Consider the following 22,809-nt stretch of genomic DNA (forward strand, 5'->3'; position numbering starts at 1 on the left):
TAGAAATATCATATAAACCAAAACGAGGTTGACAACAGGTGTCTCCGGATTAACACGATCAACTCATTTGACTTTAGCATTAGAGATGTCACTAAGCTAACTAAAGTAGAATAAGACCTTAAATGGATCAAATGGAAACTTTCTAAAATTATACGTCTAATAATATCACTAACTCATTCAAATGTGACACATTCATTCATAATAAAATTTATATAAAATTATCATTAGCCCTCCTGGATGATCAAAACAACAGTGAATCAACATTTTAGTTACATTAATGTTCGGGTGCAATATGCTACCCAAATTTGTCAGAATTTTGCCGTCATGTTTACAAGCAAATATGATTGACCAACATCAAAACAGTGTCAAACATTTGTTTTTCCAATTCCTTCTCATCGCGCATTCTTTGCAGCGGCAAGTTGGAAGTGCAACGTTATCAGGCTCATAAATGCGGGCTCATCCCTTTCATATTGGTAACATGAGCTTCCGGTGTTAACCCAAATTGTGTGACACGTGCGCTAAATATCCACGAATTATCTTCTGATCGATCAAAATTAGGATAACATAAATATTATTTGGATAAATTAATTAACAATTGACTGTGGTGTCCTTATTGCAGAAATTTCTTAGACACTCACCTAAGCTAAAGGAAGACCTGAATGTCAAACACCAACAAATGATAACAAAGTCGCAGGCATTTTGACAACATATCAATAAAGCCCAATTAAAGAACATTTTACTGTATTTAATCTCTATATAAATTATATTAAGGTATTATTTTTCTACCACTTCAAATCATGTCATAGTCTGTCTAAAAAAAGTTTTGGTTGCAAGTCATTGGTTTTGCAAGTCACGTCACTGCACATTTCGAAAACGTTTTGTGGTAAATGGTTTACAAAGTATTTTTTTAAGCTGAGAACACATTTACTTGACTATGAGATCATTTTATTATTTTTTTTACATGTTTTTAACAGTGCATTATGATGATTTCAATTGATTTACAATGATTTCAAAACAAATGGAAATACATAAAATGCCAACATAGCTAACATAGTTAATAAATAAATGAATGAATGAATAAATAAATAAATAAATAAATAAATAAATAAATAAATAAATAAATAAATAAATAAATAAATAAATAAATAAATAAATAAAAGTTATTATGAAAGGGAATAATACAAAGCAAAGATGAGAGAAATAAAATAAAAATAAAGAAACTGCACAAATAATGATAAATATCAGTGTCTTCACAATCAGTAGTTCTAAAACACATGATAATTTTGAAATAAATAAATAAATAAATAAATAAATCATGTGACATCCATGTTCAATATTTTAGTTGGAGGGGAGCAGAGAGGAAACCAGGAGGTCTGCTTTGATTAGACAAACTTTGACTTCCCTCCTGATCAGCTCCCAGGCGTCAGCACTGTGGTCCTGAAGACACAACAGTGTTATCATTATTATTCAATCAATCAATCAATCAATCAATCAATCAATCAATCAATCAATCAATCAATCAATCAATCAATCAATCAATCAATCAATCAATCAATCAATCAATCAATCAATCAATCAATCAATCAATCAATTTGTATAGCACATTTCAGCAGCAAGGCTGTTCAAAGTGCTTCACATCATAAACAAAAACACAAAATCATGCAACATTGAATCAACAATGAAAACATTATATTAAGTCAAATGCTATCATTAAATTCGTAATTGATTAAGTTTCAAATACAACTCTAAACAGGTTTTTAGTTGAGGTTTAAAGGCACTCAGTGTTTCAGCAGTTTTACAGTTTTCTGGAAGTTCGTTCCACATTTGTGGTGCACAGAAGCTGAATGCTGCTTCTCCAAGTTTGGTTCTGGTTCTGGTGATGTACAGCAGAACCAGAACCAGAAGACCTGAGGGGTCTGGAAGGTTGGTACAACAATTTATTGTGGTGCTAAGCCGTTCAGTGATTTATAAACCAACAACAGTATTGTAAAGTCTATTCTTTGAGCTACAGGGAGCCAGTGCAGGGACTTTAAAACTGGTGTCATGTGCTCTATCTCCCTGATTTTAGTGAGAACACGAGCAGCAGCGTTCTGGACCAGCTACAGCTGTTCGATTGATTTGTTGGGCAGACCTGTGAAAATGCTGTTGCAGTAATCAATGTGGCTAAAGATAAACGCACGGATGAGTTTCTCTAGATTTCGCTGAGACATAAGTCCTCTAATCCTGGAGATGAGATTATTACATTATGCAGTTCAGAAACTGCAGCAGAAAAGTAATTTGTACTGACCATTTTCGCCAGGATTTCATTGGATAACCTCTTGAAATACAAATGCAGCTTGGTGTTCCTCTTCTTCATATGGCTATGGCCTTTAATCTGAAATAATTAGAGAGAAAAAAAAAGTCAGGTTTATAGATTATGTTTTGTAAATTTGTTGTGAGATGTGTTTACATTAAATTGTTATGAAACATATCCAATCTGAATCGAGGTGAACTTACACATGAGTGAAGTTCATCAGCCTGTCTGTTGACGACATTGAGAAAGTTCTCCACTGTGACCTCCTGCCATGATGCAGAGCTTTGATCTTCCTCAAACAGGGCAGAAACCTCCTTCAGGATGTGAACTGCGAAGGAAAGTTTACCTTCAGCCTGGAACAAGAGGAAGGACAGGAGAACTGTGAGATGACTGAAAGAATCATTGCTGTCTCATCTACAATAAATAATTAGCTGTAGAGGACTTACTGATGCTTTGGATGCCTGGCTGTACAGATGATCAGGGAAGGGCACAGTGTTCTCTCCATCAGTGCTGTTAGTCATGTTTTTCGCCTGCAGCACACACAGACACACACGTCAGACATTAAACAAATTTTTACCTATTAGATGAACTTCAAAAAGTCTCAAAATATGGTCTCTTACCATCACATCCAGCAGATCCAAAGAGTTTCCGCTGTACGGTCTGAATCTGTGCTCCATCCACCTGCAGCTCAGCGCGGAGCATGCGCAGAACAGACCGAGAAACACACAAGCGATGAAAATCCTGCTCTGCATCTTGATTTTGTCCTTTAACTAAACAATAAAGCTTCTTTGTATACGAACTCGGATGTCTCCTGGTGTTGTTGTGTTGAAGCAGAGCCGCAGCGGAGCATTTAAACGAGAGCGAAGAGATTTCGCTTTCCGGACACACCTGCGGGGAAAAGCCAGCGGCGGAGAGCGGCTTTCATGCAGGTAGAAAACGAACATTGTTTAGCTCGTGAGGTGGTGTGGTGTAAATCCGAGTGAAGGAGTGAAATAATCATGCTATGATCTGAAATAATTTAAACATTTCAGACCACAAAAGCAGCAGTGGACATTTCAAAACAAGATGAACGTGGTGACTTTTATTGAAATACATTTATCCTCAGGGTCATCATGGCATAAGGCATGCTTATACGTCCATTAGAATGATAACAGACCACACTTTGTTCTTGAATTTACTCAATATCCATTAAAAACAACTATTTAGATACTAATTTCTAAGGTACGGAATGACGTTTCCTATATAAGATAAAAGAGTTAGCTGATCCAAACTCGGGGTCAGGTAAGAAACAGAGAGACGAACAAAATTGACACCGGTGGGAAATAACGAACTGTTTAGTACGTTTCGAACCCGTATATTGATCAGGTGCTGCAGGACATTTCGTACTGTCAGTTCCTTGCACCTTCCTTGCATTAGCACCTGCAGTGAAAATGTCTGAACTTTCTTTGATTATGCGTCTGTATTGTTTTGTTTCCTTTTTTTCCCCCAGTAGAAATATTTAAAACTAGTTGTTTTTGTTTTCTTGGTTGTTGAGTCTACCTTTTACATCTAAAAATATTTATCTACCTCACCAGAATGGGCACCCTGGAGAAAATGAATTATAGATTAGATAAGTAAATGTGTAAAAAAAAAAAAAAACACGGTAGCCTATATGTCATTTTCAAACTGAATTATTTTAAATCAAGGCTGAAAATGTTGAGAGCTGCCTTTGATTAGTACTAAGCAGAATGTTGGTCAACATATTTGATTTGTATTTGCTTAATGATTGACTTTGATGACGACATTTGCCTAATTTGTTGCTGCATTATGTTTTTATGATAACGCACTTTGAACTGCCTTGTTGCTGAAATGTGCTGTACAAATAAACTTGACTTGAGTTAGATAACCGATTTCGGAATGAATGACAACATAGTAGATGTCTAGGAGTTGTTTGAATTGCATCAGTTCCTCAATGTGAATGAACTGATAGCAGCGAAACAGGGAAAGTTGGAGAGAAACTGAAAGCGGCTCTGACGCTCACTGTGATATTTCATCTTTGTTTTAGCTGGAACACGCGGCTGTGGGCATGTTATTCACAGTTATTCATAATTAAATTTAAACTTGTCTATCTCTCACTAATACCATTATTGAGCATAAGCTCCTTAGTATAGCCAAAAGGTTAAATCAACTAACGTTAACCAAGAAAACAAATAATAGACTAATAATTATTATTATTATTATTATTATTATTATTATCTACATTCTTCAAAACTGAAATCGGCCGAATTCACCTGAAAACCGCAGGACGACGGTTTGATCAAACATTAAGAAAGCGAAATCTCTTCGCTGTGGCTTAAATGCTCCGCTGCGGCTCTGCTTCAACACAACAACACCAGGAGACATCCGAGTTCGTATACAAAGAAGCTTTATTGTTTAGTTAAAGGACAAAATCAAGATGCAGAGCAGGATTTTCTACGCTTGTGTATTTCTCGGTCTGTTCTGCGCATGCTCCGCGCTGAGCTGCAGGTGGATGGAGCACAGATTCAGACCGTACAGCGGAAACTCTTTGGATCTGCTGGATATGATGGTAAGAGACCAGATTTTAAGATTTTTTGAAGTTCACCTAATGTGTAAAAATGTATTTAATGTCTGAAGTGTGTGTCTGTGTGTGCTGCAGGCGAAAAACATGACTAACAGCACTGATGGAGAGAACACTGTGCCCTTCCCTGATCATCTGTACAGCCAGGCATCCAAAGCATCAGTAAGTCCTCTACAGCTTATTATTTATTGTAGATGAGGGAGCAATGATTCTTTCAGTCATCTCACAGTTTTCCTGTTCTTCCTCTTGTTCCAGGCTGAAGGTAAACTTTCCTTCGCAGTTCACATCCTGAAGGAGGTTTCTGCTCTGTTTGAGGAAGATCAAAGCTCTGCATCATGGCAGGAGGTCACAGTGGAGAACTTTCTCAATGTCGTCAACAGACAGGCTGATGAACTTCACTCATGTGTAAGTTCACCTCGATTCAGATTGGATATGTTTCATAACAATTTAATGTAAACACATCTCACAACAAATTTACAAAACATAATCTATAAACCTGACTTTTTTTCTCTCTCTAATTATTTCAGATTAAAGGCCATAGCCACATGAAGAAGAGAAACACCAAGCTGCACTTGTATTTCAAGAGGTTATCCAATGAAATCCTGGCGAAAATGGTCAGTTTGCATTCCCTATCTGCTGCTATGCATGTACTGTTTCAAAACTGCATAATGTAATAATAATGATAACACTGTTGTGTCTTCAGGGCCACAGTGCTGACGCCTGGGAGCTGATCAGGAGGGAAGTCAAAGTCTGTCTAATCAAAGCAGACCTCCTGGTTTCCTCTCTGCTCTCTCCACCCTCTTCCAACTAAGATTTGAACATATTACATTAAATATTTATTTATTTATCTTTTCAATGGTTTCTACATTTTATTTCTCGTTCTTCATACCATAAATGTCTTTTTGTTTTGTTTTGTGCTATGTGATTTCCCATGTTTTATTAATATTAAAGGAATTTTGTTGATATTTCTGCTATTATTGCCGTTTTTGCAATTCCATGTACTTATTTTCATCCATCAACTAAGCACTGTAAACCAAATGAATATATTTCTAGTCTATACCTTCATCTCTTATGAATTTTAAAATTAATAAACTATAAGTAATAAAAATATCACAGAGAAACAAATTCTTATGCTATTACTTTGCTATAAAGGATCTTTGTGATTACTTTTATCAGAACATTTAACAGGCACAGTTGTTACCAGATGTTTACATACACCAAATCAGAAGACACACTGAATTGTATTTTTCTCACGGTGTGAAGTTTGATCAGACCAAACCTTTTTTTTTTGTTAAGTCAGTGAGAATTCTCCAGATTATTTTTATTTGCTAAATATTTCAGTAATGAAAGATAATATGTCTTCTAAATCAGACGTTTACATACAGAATGATGACTTTAGAGCAATGAATAAAATCCCAGAAGATGATGTCATGTCTTTGAAGTCACATCTGTGGATATATTTTAGCACCACACTGACATGATCTGAAAGGCTAGAAGGGGGGGGGGGGGGACATTACTCCAAAAGAAACACAAAAAGCCAGATTACAGTTTGCAAATTCACACTTTTATTTTTGGAGACATGCGCTGTGGTGTGATGAAACTAAACCTGAAACTAAACCAGAACTGTTTGGGCATAATGACCATCATTACTAGGAGGAAAAAGTGGGACAATTGGAATCTGAGGACCACCTGGGACCACCATTCCAACTGTGAAGTGTGGGAGTGGCAGCATCGTTTCGACATGGACATCACAAAGTTCTGATCTCAAGAAAAAGTTGGGGATATCTGAGAAGACGTGTGCGAGTGAAGTGTCCTAAGCACCTGACTAATCAACCAGTTCTGTCAGGAGGAATGGGCCAGAACTCCAGCAAACTATAGTTAGGACATCGTAGAAAGAAACCCAAAAGTTTGAACCAAGTCAAAAGACAAATATCTTTAAAAGTGTGTCAGGGATACACATTTCAAGGATGGTGGCCTGTAGATAGCATCTGCAAATATTTTGAGTTTCTTCTTGGTATATTTTATTTGATGACAACAATGACAATGGACCGGGCATTTTTTATGTCATTGTGGCTCACCGTGAGTATTTATATAAAAATTAAAATAAAGCACACAAACGTACAATGAAGAGAGCAGCATGATAAAAATTGTAAGGTTCTTCACTAGACATTTTCATCTTTAAATTGATGGCCATGACATCAAAATTTCTGAGTTGTTAGTTGTTGTTTTTTTTCTACGTTCAAAATACTATTTTAATTTTAAAATGCTGACAAAGCTGTTATAATGTGAAATGGCACCACTTTGGACCAAGTATTAAAAGTTTCAGGACATTATTAGACAATCGCTCGTGTTGTGTCATTGTCTTTACAGCAATCCCTCATATCAAGCATGCATGTAGTGAGAGTGGAGAGGAAAACATCCCCTTTAACAGGAAGAAACTCCCAGCAGAACCTGGCTCTGAAACAGCTAAAGAATGAGCTGAAAATCAAACAACAAATAAAAATAAAGTGCCTCATATTTTATGATATCAAAGCCCTTCTAATAAGAGCATGGCATATTTCATGTCCTATCTAAATTATTATGAGGTATTATTTCCTTGTTACTTCACATCATGAGCTGCTGGTATACCTAAAATACATTTAAGTTTGCTGGTGCGAAATAAACAATGATGAAACAAAGAGTTGAAATGCTCTCAAAAGGCATTGGATATTCCACAGACTTTTTGATGTAAATAATTTATAAAGTTACCTGTATAACAATAATGCAGATATAAACACATTCATTTGGGTAGAAGAGATGATTTATTTTTTTTTAATAATCTGTTTGTACAAAAATTATCATTATTTATATTTCAATTGATTTGCAATGATTAAGGGAGAAAAAAAGGAAACATAGTCAATACATATATCTGTATATATATAAAACATGAAATAAAAAGCAATAACAGAAAGTAATAAATAAATAAATAAATAAATAAATAAATAAATAAATAAATAAATAAATAAATAAATAAATAATGTGATAGCATGTTCAATATGTTAGTTGGAGGGGAGCAGAGAGGAAACCAGGAGGTCTGCTTTGATTAGACAGACTTTGACTTCCCTCCTGATCAGCTCCCAGGCGTCAGCACTGTGGCCCTGAAGACACAACAATGTTATCATTATTATTACATTATGCAGTTCTGAAACTGACGCATGGCAGCAGAAAAGTAATTTGTACCGACCATTTTCGCCAGGATTTCATTGGATAACCTCTTGAAATACAAGTGCAGCTTGGTGTTTCTCTTCTTCATATGGCTATGGCCTTTAATCTGAAACAATTAGAGAGAGAAAAAAAGTCAGGTTTATAGATTATGTTTTGTAAATTTGTTGTGAGATGTGTTTACATTAAATTGTTATGAAACATATCCAATCTGAATCGAGGTGAACTTACACATGAGTGAAGTTCATCAGCCTGTCTGTTGACGACATTGAGAAAGTTCTCCACTGTGACCTCCTGCCATGATGCAGAGCTTTGATCTTCCTCAAACAGGGCAGAAACCTCCTTCAGGATGTGAACTGCGAAGGAAAGTTTACCTTCAGCCTGGAACAAGAGGAAGAACAGGAGAACTGTGAGATGACTGAAAGAATCATTGCTGTCTCATCTACAATAAATCATAAGCTGTAGAGGACTTACTGATGCTTTGGATGCCTGGCTGTACAGATGATCAGGGAAGGGGACAGTGTTCACTCCATCAGTGCTGTTAGTCATGTTTTTCGCCTGCAGCACACACAGACACACACGTCAGACATTAAACAAATTTTTACCTATTAGATGAACTTCAAAAAATCTTAAAATCTGGTCTCTTACCATCATATCCAGCAGATCCAAAGAGTTTCCGCTGTACGGTCTGAATCTGTGCTCCATCCACCTGCAGCTCAGCGCGGAGCATGCGCAGAACAGACCGAGAAATACACAAGCGTAGAAAATCCTGCTCTGCATCTTGATTTTGTCCTTTAACTAAACAATAAAGCTTCTTTGTATACGAACTCGGATGTCTCCTGGTGTTGTTGTGTTGAAGCAGAGCCGCAGCGGAGCATTTAAGCCACAGCGAAGAGATTTCGCTTTCCGGACACACCTGCGGGGAAAAGCCAGCGGCGGAGAGCGGCTTTCATGCAGGTAGAAAACGAACATTGCTCGTATGGTGTAAATCCGAGTGAAGGAGTGAAATACTTTTGCCAAATATGATCTAAAATGAAGTTTAAACGGAATTTCGAAAAAAGCTGCAGCGACTAAGCACAGATTAATTAGACTCTTATTTCATATATCCTGTTTTTATATGTTCATTAACCTGACACCAAATGAAACTTTTTTTTTCAGAAATTTACACACAGTCAATAAAAAAAAAAAAAAAAACACTTTCTGAGGTAAGAAGTTAAGTAACCTATAGAGTTAGCTGATTCAACCCTGTATCGAGGCCAGGTAAGAGAAGTGACAAAACGGACAGGGTTGTCAAGGACGAAGGGATGCCGGTCTTTTTTTTTTTCTTGAACGTTTTGGACTTGACTTTTTCTGGCACGAAACTGTGTCGTCTGTTGCAAGACATTTCGTACCAATCACCAAAGTCCTCCTCATTATCACCTAAGTGGAAGTTCAAGACACTGAAAATTTTTACATTTCTGATTATGCTTCCAATAATATACAACTAAATATTCTTCAGTTAGAACAATTTAAAAAGTAGTTATGCTTTGTTTTATTTGTTGTACGTCTCCTTTTTTCATCTCATCTTGATTTGTGTATTTTACCAGAATGGGAAACCTAAGATGAAGTATAGACTATCGTAAGTAAATGTGTAAAAAAAAAAAAAAACCTGTCATGAATAAATAATAGTAAAGTACGCGCGGAACGAAATGGTTTGTTTACGGTACGAAATGAACATTGGAAGGGCTGAGAAAGAATTTCATGGGTATAAAAAATGTCGATAGTAAGTGTCACCCTGACGGGTATCAAATGGAAAGACGGTAGAAATTAATATATTATCATGGCTTTATAATAAAATGCAATATTATTTTGTTAATAAATGTGCATAAGAAAGGCTAAAACAATGTTGCAAAGTCTCTGAGAGACTAAATTACTTTCCTGAATAAATAAATAAATAAATAAATAAATAAATAAACGCGCCCTGGAATGTTTTATTGTGTACTTACAGATATTTATTTTATTGATTTAGGAATGAATGACAACATATGTGTCCGAAGTTGTTTGAGTTGCATCACTTCGTCAGTGCGAGTAAACAGGAACCGATATCAGGGAAAGTTCAGAAACGTGAAAGCGGCTCTGACGCTCACAACCAATGATATTTCATCTTTGTATTAGCTGGAACTGGCGGGCATGACAGTTATTTTAGTTATTTAAACAATTAAAATAAAATAATGCCGTATAGTATGGAAGGACATTGCATAAGCAAATCTTTTTTTTTTCTTTTTTTTTTTTTACAAACGAGCTTTTCTTAGTTAATTTAGATGACATTATCGAAGAAGAAGAAGAAATAGACTTCACACAAACACGTTTTACAGACATATTCAAGAGAATCAAATCTATAAGAGATACAAACATATATATATATATAAAAAAACTAAGCACTTCATGTTTATTCTTTATTTAGTATTTTTATATACATGACTTTTTCCGGATGTTGTCTGCAATGAATACATGATAGGACCTTTTGGATTCATTCCCATTTGTCTGTTTCTGCAAGGCCTGGTATCGAATCAAGAAAAATAACCTGTAATTTTTATTTATTTATTTATTTATTTATTTATTTATTTATTTATTTATTTATTTATTTATTTATTTTCTACTTCAAACCTGAAATCTTCCGCCCGCACCCAAGAACCGCAGATGACGTTGAGATGAACAATTAAGAAAACGAAATCTGTTCGCTCTGGTTTAAATGCTCCGCTGCAGCTCTGCTTCAACACAGCAACACCAGGAGACATCCGACTTCATACAGAAAATATTTATAATTCATTTAAAAGACAAAGTCAAGATGCAGAGCAGGATTTTCATCGCTTGTGTGTTTCTCGGTCTGTTCTGCGCATGCTCTGCTCTGAGCTGCAGGTGGATGGAGCACAGATTCAGACCGTACAGCGGAAACTCTTTGGATCTGCTGGATATGATGGTAGGAGACCAGATTTTAAGACTTTTAGAAGATTGTCAAATCTATGAAAATGTATTTAATGTCTGATGTGTGTGTCTGTGTGTGCTGCAGGCGAAAAACATGACTAACAGCACTGATGGAGAGAACACTGTGCCCTTCCCTGATCATCTGTACAGCCAGGCATCCAAAGCATCAGTAAGTCCTCTACAGCTTATTATTTATTGTAGATGAGACAGCAATGATTCTTTCAGTCATCTCACAGTTCTCCTGTTCTTCCTCTTGTTCCAGGCTGAAGGTAAACTTTCCTTCGCAGTTCACATCCTGAAGGAGGTTTCTGCCCTGTTTGAGGAAGATCAAAGCTCTGCATCATGGCAGGAGGTCACAGTGGAGAATTTTCTCAATGTCGTCAACAGACAGGCTGATGAACTTCACTCATGTGTAAGATTTTTTTTTTAAATGAAACATTTCAATTAAACTATGAAAATTATAATTCTCAAGCTTGTTTTTCTTTTCCTGCGTCAGATTGGGTCTCGGGGAGAATCGAAGAAACAGAACACCAAGCTCCACTTGTATTTCAAGAGGATGTCAAATGAAATCCTGAAGAAAAAGGTTTGTTTTTTATGATCACTCTTCTGCTATATCTACATAATGTTTTAAAGCTGCGTGATATAATAATAATGATAACATTGTTGCATCTTCAGGACCACAGTGCTGACGCCTGGGAGCTGATCAGGAGGGAAGTTAAAGTTTGTCTAATCAAAGCAGACCTCCTGGTTTCCTCTCTGCTCCCCTCCAACCAAAACTGATGAATATGGCCGAACCTTTAATTTATTATTTAAGTATTTATTTACCTATTCATTCTTAATGTAATGCTTCTGCTGTTACCCAAACTCGTATTTCCTTCTGTTTCTTCTTGTGGAAATAAAAATGATTAAATAAACAAAAACTACAAAAATGACTTTGAGTTTTATTCATTCATTTTGCTTCAGTAGTATGGAAGAAGTCTTTCAGTTCCCACCAAAATTAAAACAAAAGGATAGTCAGATTCAAAGAAATGTGCAACTGGAATATTTAATAAAAGAAAATATTAATTTAACTGACTAAGTCACTCTAAAAGCTTATTTTGTTTATTTTCGACTGATTCAGAGGTTGTCATACCTGGGGCTCGCTTGATGTTGAAGTGATGGCATCAAGATTTTCTAGAAGAATTTATGATTCCCACTTTCAGCAACTCATTCAAGTCCTGAAGCAGCAACGCAACCCCAAACCACCTTTCTGTCAACAATGTGTGAATGTCAATATGAAATTCCACCTTTGTCTCCAGAGTCCACAGGATAATTTAATCAAAACTATTTGGGCCCCTGTGTTCATTTTGATCAACAGTGGTTTTGCAACTGTCCCTTGAATGCCTTTTTTTTTTTTTTGTCCAGCCTTGTTGAATCATACTGAGCTTAATACAGACAAATAAAGTCTGTAGTGCTTTAGATGTCACTATGGGTTCTTTTAAAGTCTCCTGGATAAGATGTTGATCTGGTCTTGAGGAGGTTTTTGTAGCGGTGGAAGTCCTGGGAAGTTCCACAGCTGTTCCATAATCTCTCCATAATGTGTGGCATTTTGAGATCCTTCAGCAGCCTAACTCACTTTTTGAGTCAGGTTGTTTTTAAAATAAATACAGTTGTTAAATTAGTCATAAAGCTTGGACTCATTTAGTATTCTACCAAGATGCTTAAATGTCCCTGTCCCTACTTGGATACACCATCACCATAAGACTCCTGGGTTGAGAAACAAATACCAAGGAGTATTAATGTTTATCTGTTTGTTTTAGAGTTGATCAGGAAATATATGTTTTCAAATGTATATCATCGTTTACACCTTAAGCAAATTACAACTGCATCCAGAAATTTGGTAATTAGGCCTAATTTACATTATTAGGAATAGATTGAGAATTTTATTTCGTTTTTATTTTTTTAATTAATCAAAATACGTTTATTAATTTTAAACTATGATGCGGAAAAATACTACTGCCTGAATTAATTCTTTGCTCTGTTTTCACAACAGTTTGACACAACTTAAAATTTGGCTCATTTTTAATCTCATTGTTTCAAATGTCAAATTTTTTTCTAGCCTGGATGCGGTGTCGAATCAATACAATGACTGTTTTTTATCACCAGAGGGCGCATGAACAAATGCATTTTTTATTAGAAGCCCACTTAAAATGTTAGACTGATTTCTTAAAAAAAAAAATCTCTTATATTTGCATTTCTACTGTAAAATATATTATTTTATTTACATTTTCACACGTAGCATACACGGCAATAAAAGTAAAACAAACAAAAAGTTGTTCATAAAATGAATGACGTTGAAATTAATGCACTGAGTACGACAATTTGGATTGATATCAATAAATAGATTTGTATTTATTAGAGAGAAAAAAACTTTTATAGAGCCTGATGACTTCATTTTAACTAACCAGAAACCAATGTAGTGCACCAAATTCTACGTAAATTTTCTGGAATTCAAATGTAAGTAATTGGTCATTTGTTCTTTAATCTGATTATGAAAGGTGGAGTGATGAACTATTCTCCTGAAACAATTATATATATATTTTGTTTTCACACACCGTGTTTCAGGTGGGACAACATGAAATATCGCTGAACGATTCCAAGGAAGGAGCGTCAACGCGCGTCACGGGCCGCGGACGCTTTCATTTCTCCGCAGGAACTTCCCGTTTATGGCACCTATCGGATTGTAAACACACCTTGTAGTTTATGTAGCCACACCATTTTTTTCTAACTCTAAAAAAAAAAAAAAACATGTTTTGTTTTTCCTTTCACAAAACATTTTATTGACATGTTATGTTTACTCAGGTTGCAAGTTAACATAAAATAAGACATTGCTTAAAAATTATTAATCATAATATTTCCTCATCGGTGAAAAAATCAAAATAAAACATTATGAAGCTAATTATTTATTTTTCATGATGTCATAATTTGGACTCCAAGCCTTTTTGAGTGCGTGCTGCGTCTATAAATATTCAAATTAATCCTCAATTACGTTTTGCTAATTGAATGCGAAATGTGTTACTGCTGAGGTGGGAAATTGACGTTCCGAGTTAAGCTGCACGTATTTCGAAAATGAAATCTGTGCGCCTTAATTTAAAAGAGCCGCTGCATGTCAGATCCATCAGAACACCCGCAGACATCTGGAATCGATTCATATTGAGAGGAAATTTGTGTTTACATAAAAAATAAAATAAAATCAAGATGCTGAGCAGAATTTTCTTCGCCTGTATTTTTCTCTGTCTGTTCTGCGCATGCTCTCCCCTGAGCTGCAGGTGGATGGAGCATAAATTCAGACAGTACAGCACAAACTCATTAACTCTGCTGGATATGATGGTAAGAGACCAGATTTTATTTTTTCTATATTTAGTATTTGACAAGTTCGGAGTATTTGCTGATGTTTATGTCTTTATACTATGCAGGCTTACCATTACCTGAATCAGGACCCCGAGGTGAACATTGCGCCATTCCCTTATCCTCTCTACCACCAGGCTTCAGGAGCATCTGTAAGGCATCTACAAAATCAAAAATTAATATTTATTTTTGATTATTTGCATGTAGTAACCTGTGAATGGTCCCTCCTCCTTGTTCCAGGCAGAGGGTAAACTTGCCTTCACTGTCCAGGTTCTGAAGGAGGTTTCTGCCCTGTTTGAGGAAGATGACGGCTCTTCACCATGGCAGGAGGTGACAATGGAACACTTTCTCAATGTTGTCAACAAACAGGCTGATGAACTACAGCTCTGCGTAAGTACAATTCATTTGTAAACCTCTGATTTATCTTGCAGCATGTAGTCACACTCGATTTCGACATAAAGTTTTGTCACAATATAACCACATACCTGATTGTACAATAATGTGGTTTATGTAATAGACCAAAACAAAGTAGCAAATGATCATGTTGAAGGAAAAGGTTACAAAATGACAAATTAGCCAACAAGTTTTGATGTGACTACAGTGTTTGCAGATCCATAGACTAAGATCTATTCCAATTACCTTTTATAAGACAACCTGAACTCAGTCAAATTAAATAGAAGGTCATTGTAAACAATTTTCATATCTTGCAATGCCTTATTTGAAAAATTAGAACATTATTGAAAACTTATTTCATTTCAATAACTCCATCCACAAAGTAAAACGGTTTGAATGGCTTACTTACAGGCTGCCTTTTACAAGCATTTATTTCTGTTAATAATGATGACTTACAATTGCAATTTGTAAAAACACCACATTTAGTGAGCATATTCTAATTTTGTCTAATTAAAGATCACATATTTGGAGCAGGATGTGCATTGTTAGTTTTCTCACACAAGTAGCATTTATCCATATTTGGCTAGAGGTAAATTGCAAATAAGACTTCTTATGGCTTCCTTCTTTCAGCAATGGCTTTCTTCTCACCACTACTTATAAGATTTTCAATGACACAACAAATAGTTGTTCAAAGATTCTCCAATCTCAGCTGTGTATCTCTGCCACTCCTCCAGAGTTACCACAGGTTTACTTTACTTGCTAAATCGTGAACTTCTGTCGGCTGCTGGTTGCACACTGGATTTCACGTCGGAGTAGAGAGGCTCAATATAAATGCATAGCACACTTAATCCTTTTAGATCTCTATGTGTAAGAACATTTCAAAACCATACATCATTTCACTTTTCACTTCCCATTTTAGTGCTCCTTTGTGTTGGTCTCTCACATAAAGGTCCAGTAAAATGTCATGAGGAAAAATACATATGAATACTGTGGGTGTTAACTCCACATAAACAGAATCCATTTAATGAATAAATATTCATTTCATTATTTTCTTATATTTTTTTAGGTTGGAAACCCAAGAAGGCCAAACAGGAGGCTGCACGTATACTTTAAGAGACTCTCAAACAGCGTGTTTGGACAGATGGCGAGTCTCCCTTTTTTAATTAGGTGGCTAAACTTGTCACCTGTTTTATTAGTTCGTCTTTGAACACAACCAACAGTTTTGATATGTTACTTATTCCACAGGGACACAGCGCTGAAGCCTGGGAGCTGATCCGGAGGGAAATCAAACTCCATCTAATCAGAGCAGACCACCTGGTTTCTTCTCTGTTTGTCTCCAACTGAAACCTCTGCTTTTCTGACAGCGATCTGTTTATTCATTTGCTTATTTATGTGTCTATTTATTGCTTATTTTTGTATTAAAGAACATGGAACTGACTATAAAATATATTCCGAGAGACACATTTTTATAAACATGTTTTATTTAAAAACATTTTATTTAAAAACAATAAAAATCACCCTATGAAGCAACCTGAATTCTGTTTTCTGTTACACACTGATGAACATGAAGTCAGCCTCGCCAAGGCTAATGGGGAGCAGTTGTACGCTGCCGTCAGGTGACAAAACGGTAACGAAATCAGATACAACAAAGTTTATCAAATAATTATATAAAGCACCAAAAAAAACTAAAAAAATAAAAATCCTGCTGAAATTTCAGATGTTAGTTAGAGCAAACAATTTCTTTCACAATCAACACTAAAATATATAAAATTATCAACGCAAAAATCAGCCGAAAGCATGCTTTAGCATAGTGGTTTTTAAAGATGGGGTTATGTACCCCTCTCTGGACTTTAGAAACCAAAGTAAATGTAAGAATGAATATTTTTGACAAGACACACACAAGAATGTTATAAGATAGAGTAATGTAGTTACGATTGAATGAGGATCTGTTTTCTATACTGTCATCTCCAGGCAACGAGTGCCATAAGAAAATACATTGCTGCACAACATGGGTAGCTAAGAAAGCTGATGTTTTTTTATACCTGAAATTACAGTATTGAGGTCATTAATTAAAATACTGTATTACTGTTTTATAAAGAATCCGTCGATCATTCCTAATCCAAAATCTAAAATGATGAGACGGATCAAACTTGAAGATAATGACTCTACTGTTCCGATTTTTTGAAAGAAAAACATAACATTTACAAACCTACCCTGGGACACAGTTCATGCATTCATACAACAACCACCAACGGAGGGTCTTTGTTGTTGTTTGAATTGTGTTGATGTCCTTTAGATTTAGTTAGCAGTGACGTTTCTGTCCTGCTGGGTCACGACTGTCAGCTGCTGTGATTTTGTAGGGCAAATGCTGGAAAATGTAGAAGTAAACCGTCTTAAGCATATGACAAAAACTGCACCATTCTGGGTAAAACACAGATATATTAACACCCGACAGGAGGCTCCGTCCGTCTGCTTTTCACTGCACAACTGAAAATGATGAGTATGCACTCCATATCAATGGGGCGGCAGGAAATGTCGGTCTCACTCCCACGGGGCCTCGGCTCCCTCAGCCCGAGCGTACGCCGTGAGATCTTCATACAGACCTCCTCCACATGCCTCAATGGCCAAGCCCTGAAAGTGGGGATTAGATGAAATTAATCCACTTGCATAAATGTGTCTGAATCCAATGTATATTCAAAAGAGCCAAGCAATAGCTAAGAAAGACTTTTCTTTATCTCTGAGTACACTTTCATTTGCATGAATGACTCAGACACAAGAAAGTGCAGCTGCTAGATGTAAAAAAAAAAGGAAGAAATGCTGACATTAACAACAAATATTTGCATCAGCTTTGATGACCTTCCTAGAAAGGGTCATTCTGAATAGTGCCACTTTGTTTTTTCCAAGAAAATAACGGAATGATAATAAAAAGTCTACTTGGGTCTGACCTACCATGCAGCAGATGTATAAATCCCCAACATTGAACATTGTAAAAAACTTCGCAAAAGAAACAAAACGTTTTAAGGCCAGTCTGTAGTTTTGGATTACAAATCTAGAATACAATACAATGTGATACAATATTGTAGAATAAAATCAATAGAAAAATGTATAAATTCTTTACATTGACCAAATATTACAAATAAATAATCATTGATAATAATAATAGAGTTAATTTAGAATTCACAGCAGTATTGAAGCAATGCACATTATTATAGACTTAATTACTTTCAAGGAAAAATTGCTGTATTCCCAGCAGTTCTATGACGTCTTATCTTTATTTTAGCTTATGTTGCTGGAGAATTATGTTGCATTTTAAAAAAAAATATGTAGGATAATTTAATTAACAACAGAAGTATTAATTAATCAGAGACAACAACCACTCAATCTTAAAATAAAATATTGTTTTTGGCCTTAGTGGAATATTTCCGCATTACAGTTGCTGGTTCATATTTAAATGAGCAATGTACAATAAATGTAACTACATTTAACCATTTACAGCAGTATTCTTACTCAAAAGTAAGTCCGTAGATCCCTAATATTTTAATAATATTTTATAATTTTACTGTAAAATCATATATATTAGATGCTTAATTCGATAACTATTGTCAGTGACTTCTCTTTATAGCAACAAAAATGCGTCACAGTGTATTTCTTAATCTACAGATACTAATTTTAATGTTACTCTGAATCAATTCTGGCGACAGGCAAAGCATAGTCCAGACACAAAGCTGCCAGCAGCTCCAAGAAAGGACGGAGAACAAACAAAGCAGTTGTGGTTAAAAGGTTAATGATGCACAGAGCCAGAGCTTCCTGTTGCCTGTCAAGATTACACTTGTACTTGTTATGCAAAACAGGCACATCTGTGAAGAGGTTTGAATGTGACACATCTTTATTAAAAATAATTGAACAAAGGAAATGTCAAACCAGGTTAAACAAACCTCATATATGTGGTCAGTTTCAGGCTCTTCGTATAAGCTGTCGTTATCTTTCATCTACATGAAAGGGAAGAAAGAAACCAGGTTAGATATTTGGCATGATATTTATGATGACTTTAAATAGATATATCCATCCATGTATTTTCAAAAAAAAAAAAAAAAAAAAAAAAAAAAAAGCTCTATTTTGTGTAATTATTATTATGAAGAAAAGAGAACCTCTGGAGCACAGTCAAGACCAGAATTCATATACAAATGCCTATGTTCAGTACTTTTGAATGTACTTTATGTTACATTACCAGTGTTATTTGCTTGCTACCTTATGTATTCATATGTTTTATCTTTTTTATTTTATTTGTGTTATTTAGAGACATCAATTACTCTGTTAGCTTAACTCTCATACCCAGGCCCACCAAAAGTGCCACAATTTAACAAATAGTAAGTCTTTATATATTATTTAAATACATTATGAATTAATCAAAACGGGAAGTGAATGCATTTAATACGCGGACGAATTCGAAGAGATTTGAATCAGTCAGTAGTTAAACGCATACGTAAAAACTGAAATGTAAAATTTAATGTTTTAGAGTGGATCACTTCTGAACAGAGCTCCACTGGGTTTGATTCGGGGATATCGGAGTGAAGCGGGTTGAACAGAAACCCGCTTGCTTTTGTTTTTCTTTCAAATCACAGTCAGGTGCCACTTCGCGTGCTCCATCACATGAAATTTCAGTAATATCCATGTAAGCTATAAGCTGATAAAATATACATAGATACACAGAAGCATGTCTATAAATGAGCCACATTTACTATATATATAAAACAATTTTTAGCTGAATAAATATTTGTTCAACTATGTTAGATGCTAAATAAATTTGGAAATGGAACCATAGATATTTAAATGTGCCAGTAAGCAAATAAAGTAAAGTTAGAAGTGTCTGCTAAAACTACTTCAGCAGATTTTGTGCTATTGTAAATTTATTCAAACTATTACTGCGACTTGTCAAACACACCCCAGCATGTGCTTGGTTAACCTGCACATCATTTTATATTGACCACAACAACCCCATCGAGTGACCCTGACACCAGATTAATACAAATAGTACCCCTAGTTGTATTTAATCTAACTTGTATTAATCTAGGTAGGCAGAAATACCTGAGTGTTGTTGCTAAATACGTCTATCCCTTTATGACCAGATCTTCTGATGACTACTGCCAGCAATGTAATGCATAAAGCCACAATGCTCAGATCATCTCGAGCTAGTTTCTTGTCATAATAAAGAGTTCACTCCACCTCAGTGCCCTACAAAGTCACTAGATTTCAATCTGCGATGTGTTTGAACACCAGACGATGGATATGTGCAACTACCAAATTAAAAACTGTCTTTCTCTTTTTCTAACCTATGTCTGATTGTTAAAACAAAATAATCATTTCCCTTACAATGCATATGCTTTTGCTGTTGTGTTAAGAACAGTTTGATGAAAGCAGCCCGTACCAGATTTTGTCTACGCAGTAGATAAGCACCGATACAAACACCCAACAGCAGGCCCTGCAGGACAATAAGGCCATCCTTCATCTGGCTTCTGTACAGGGCTTTGACGGGGTCGTAGGGCCCTATCATGGAGTGAAAAATGAGAAGTTAGAGGTGTGTTTTGACTGTGTATTATTTTTATCTATCACACGGAGTCTTGTCCACTTACTGACTACTTGTACTTCAGTTCCAGGGCCAAAAGTGCCATTTACTGAGCAGTAATACACTCCTCTGTCCTCTACTTTGAGGTCGTTGAAGTACAGGAAAGCGTTTTGGATCATAAGTTGATGTCCAAACCGAATCCTTTCATTATACACAACCTTATTCTTGACCGCGCCATATTTGTCAGCTTTGTGCCACTCCACTGTGCTTTTCAGATGTTGATGTGAGACTTGGCAGTAAATAGGCACATTCTTACGAGGTCTTAATCCGTAGAACCTGGGTTTCTGGCTGATCTGCAGGGCGACTGAGCAGACAACAGAAAAAGTTACAAGAAATTGAAAAAGACAGAGTTTGCCGTTCCATTTAGCCTCAAGACATCAGTCTCAATTTTGAATACAGTTTACTTGGACACGAGAAAATAATTTACTTGGGCAAATTTTGTATTTGGATATCTAATTCTTATTACTGGTTATCGTCTGAGGTAATCCTAGTGTAAGCGCTGGGAAAACGTTAAGACCAAGTGTATTTTTACGCTTATGACATGTAATTATTCTGGTTGTAAAAGTCCTAACCTGAACTTAGGAACTGAGGGGAAAATGACTAGTGACTGCCAAGATGAATAATCAGAGACCTGAGGAAAAAAATAAACAGAGGGAATCTGAAACAATAGCAACTACAACCTAAATCGCATTTTAAATACACGAAAAATATAAAATATGAAATCTAACAACTGAACTGACAACTATAAATAGAATGCCAGAGGAGACAAGAAAAAAGAAAAAAAAAATACAATATGGCAAATAGCGAAAGAAACTCATAAATCCAAGACACTGGGTTTATATTTTATTTTATACAGAGAAACAATTATATTTTGAAATATTAGGGTTTAAAAGTTTTTTGATCACCTGTATTTAGTCCTGGGATATAAGCACCTGGGATAATTTGTCAGTTCAAAAAATAAGCATTCAAAATGATGTGATTAATTCTGCTGAGAAAATCCACATGAATCCTTCATTCAAGTATAAGGGGTCATTTCTTTCAAATAATGTAAATAAGCAAAAGAAAACAAATGAATCCCATATTTATCCACTTTTTAATTGTAAAAGATTATTATTATTTTTTGATATTTTAAAACTAAATATTTTACCGACATTGAACCAAATATTAAGTTAATAGAGCAGTTTACTATAGCAACAAGACTTGTAAGCCACATCGATTTTCAATGCTTATGATTAGAATTATGCATCCTATGAAACAATTAAACAAACAAAAAGTCCAACTTACCAAAATGTTAACACTGATTAGCAAAGGAAAAAAAAATAATAATAATAATAAAAAAAATCTGTACTGAATAAAATGATTACACAGATACGCATGATGTCTAATGCTTCAAAGAAAATTATGTCCGTTTTGTCCTGTATTTTATTTACAGAGTGACTCAAAGCTGAGGAAAACAAATTAAGTGACAATAAAGACAACTGAGTTTGTAGAGATCATAGTTTCTCGTAAAGGATAGAAAAGGCTTTTAACAAAGTTCTTTAGCTATTGTAAAATAATTTCAAGGAAGCTCATAAACATGACAATAACATAATATTCTTTGTCTCAGACAAGAACTTCCTCTTTTCACCTCCAGATGGCCAGGAAGTAACGATAAAAATAACATGCAAAACTCCTGTGTCGCCTTGTAGCTACGGTTAAACAGACCTTAAAAATATGATTAAATGACATCGTAGCAATAAAAGCACACAGCTATTAGAGGAACAAGATTCAATCTGCTGACATTGATTACAGGTGTGGCAGAAAATTACAGGTCCTGCATGTTTTCTCGAGTTTGCTAACAAGTGAAGTGAACCGTGTGACAAAAAGTTTATAATTACCTGATATACTTATCAACACAAATCCAAAGCATCCAGCTAGAGTCCAACGCATGATGACATGCAAAAGGAAAAACCGACTTAACAGTTGACACCGCGAGTGCGTGGAGGACTCTCTGCAGTCTGCACAAGAATTAAGCTGTTACTACAGGAGTGGGTGTGGAGTCCGTCTGACAAGCTTCAGTCTCATGCAAATGAGGGGAGGAGAGCAACAAACCAAAATAACTTTGAGCAATGCACTTTCAATATTACAGCCTGGAAAACAAAGAAAAGTTAATTTAAAACTAAATTTTATATATATATATATATATATATATATATATATATATATATATATATATATATATATATATATTTGAGCCTTTTGGTACAGATGGCAATTTAACTCTAAGTTGTTTTAACTGGCAATGAGTCTTTTTTTTTTACACCACTGTGGAGGGATTTTCAGCCACTCTTCTTTGCAGAATTGTTTTTAATCAGCCACACTGGGAGGGTT

The 22,809-nt window shown here is 35.4% G+C and overlaps 6 protein-coding genes across 6 annotated transcripts; 3 read left to right on the forward strand and 3 right to left on the reverse strand.

The window, feature by feature from the left end:
- Positions 1-1,064: 1,064 nt before the first annotated feature.
- On the reverse strand, positions 1,065-3,119 carry LOC106921388 (interferon a3-like). The gene is made up of 5 exons (XM_014993055.2): positions 2,914-3,119; positions 2,740-2,823; positions 2,497-2,646; positions 2,288-2,374; positions 1,065-1,437 (listed from the first exon to the last, which is right to left on the reverse strand). Exons 1-5 carry the CDS (start codon positions 3,043-3,045, stop codon positions 1,339-1,341), a joined length of 552 nt encoding a protein of 183 aa, XP_014848541.2. The 5' UTR covers positions 3,046-3,119; the 3' UTR covers positions 1,065-1,338.
- Positions 3,120-4,624: 1,505 nt separating this feature from the next.
- LOC106921384 (interferon a3-like) lies at positions 4,625-5,682 on the forward strand. Its single transcript, XM_014993052.2, has 5 exons — positions 4,625-4,859; positions 4,950-5,033; positions 5,127-5,276; positions 5,399-5,485; positions 5,575-5,682. The coding sequence occupies exons 1-5, from the start codon at positions 4,728-4,730 to the stop codon at positions 5,680-5,682; spliced, it is 561 nt and encodes a 186-aa protein (XP_014848538.2). The 5' UTR covers positions 4,625-4,727.
- A 1,827-nt stretch (positions 5,683-7,509) lies between these two features.
- Positions 7,510-8,860, reverse strand: LOC106921387 (interferon a3-like). Its single transcript, XM_014993054.2, has 5 exons — positions 8,721-8,860; positions 8,547-8,630; positions 8,304-8,453; positions 8,095-8,181; positions 7,510-8,008 (listed from the first exon to the last, which is right to left on the reverse strand). Exons 1-5 carry the CDS (start codon positions 8,850-8,852, stop codon positions 7,910-7,912), a joined length of 552 nt encoding a protein of 183 aa, XP_014848540.2. The 5' UTR covers positions 8,853-8,860; the 3' UTR covers positions 7,510-7,909.
- A 399-nt stretch (positions 8,861-9,259) lies between these two features.
- Positions 9,260-11,816, forward strand: LOC106921383 (interferon a3-like). Its single transcript, XM_014993051.2, has 5 exons — positions 9,260-11,031; positions 11,122-11,205; positions 11,299-11,448; positions 11,533-11,619; positions 11,712-11,816. The coding sequence occupies exons 1-5, from the start codon at positions 10,804-10,806 to the stop codon at positions 11,814-11,816; spliced, it is 654 nt and encodes a 217-aa protein (XP_014848537.2). The 5' UTR covers positions 9,260-10,803.
- Positions 11,817-14,273: 2,457 nt separating this feature from the next.
- On the forward strand, positions 14,274-16,163 carry LOC106921385 (interferon a3-like). The gene is made up of 5 exons (XM_088016461.1): positions 14,274-14,405; positions 14,492-14,575; positions 14,664-14,813; positions 15,883-15,960; positions 16,062-16,163. Exons 1-5 carry the CDS (start codon positions 14,274-14,276, stop codon positions 16,158-16,160), a joined length of 543 nt encoding a protein of 180 aa, XP_087872587.1. The 3' UTR covers positions 16,161-16,163.
- A 116-nt stretch (positions 16,164-16,279) lies between these two features.
- cd79b (CD79b molecule, immunoglobulin-associated beta) lies at positions 16,280-22,471 on the reverse strand. Its single transcript, XM_014993068.2, has 5 exons — positions 22,317-22,471; positions 20,447-20,743; positions 20,242-20,360; positions 18,752-18,805; positions 16,280-17,447 (listed from the first exon to the last, which is right to left on the reverse strand). Exons 1-5 carry the CDS (start codon positions 22,366-22,368, stop codon positions 17,358-17,360), a joined length of 612 nt encoding a protein of 203 aa, XP_014848554.1. The 5' UTR covers positions 22,369-22,471; the 3' UTR covers positions 16,280-17,357.
- Positions 22,472-22,809: the final 338 nt, after the last annotated feature.

Source organism: Poecilia mexicana, unplaced genomic scaffold (assembly GCF_051168715.1).
Source record: "Poecilia mexicana isolate PSO_F unplaced genomic scaffold, ASM5116871v1 scaffold_19, whole genome shotgun sequence".
Lineage (NCBI taxonomy): Eukaryota > Metazoa > Chordata > Actinopteri > Cyprinodontiformes > Poeciliidae > Poecilia > Poecilia mexicana.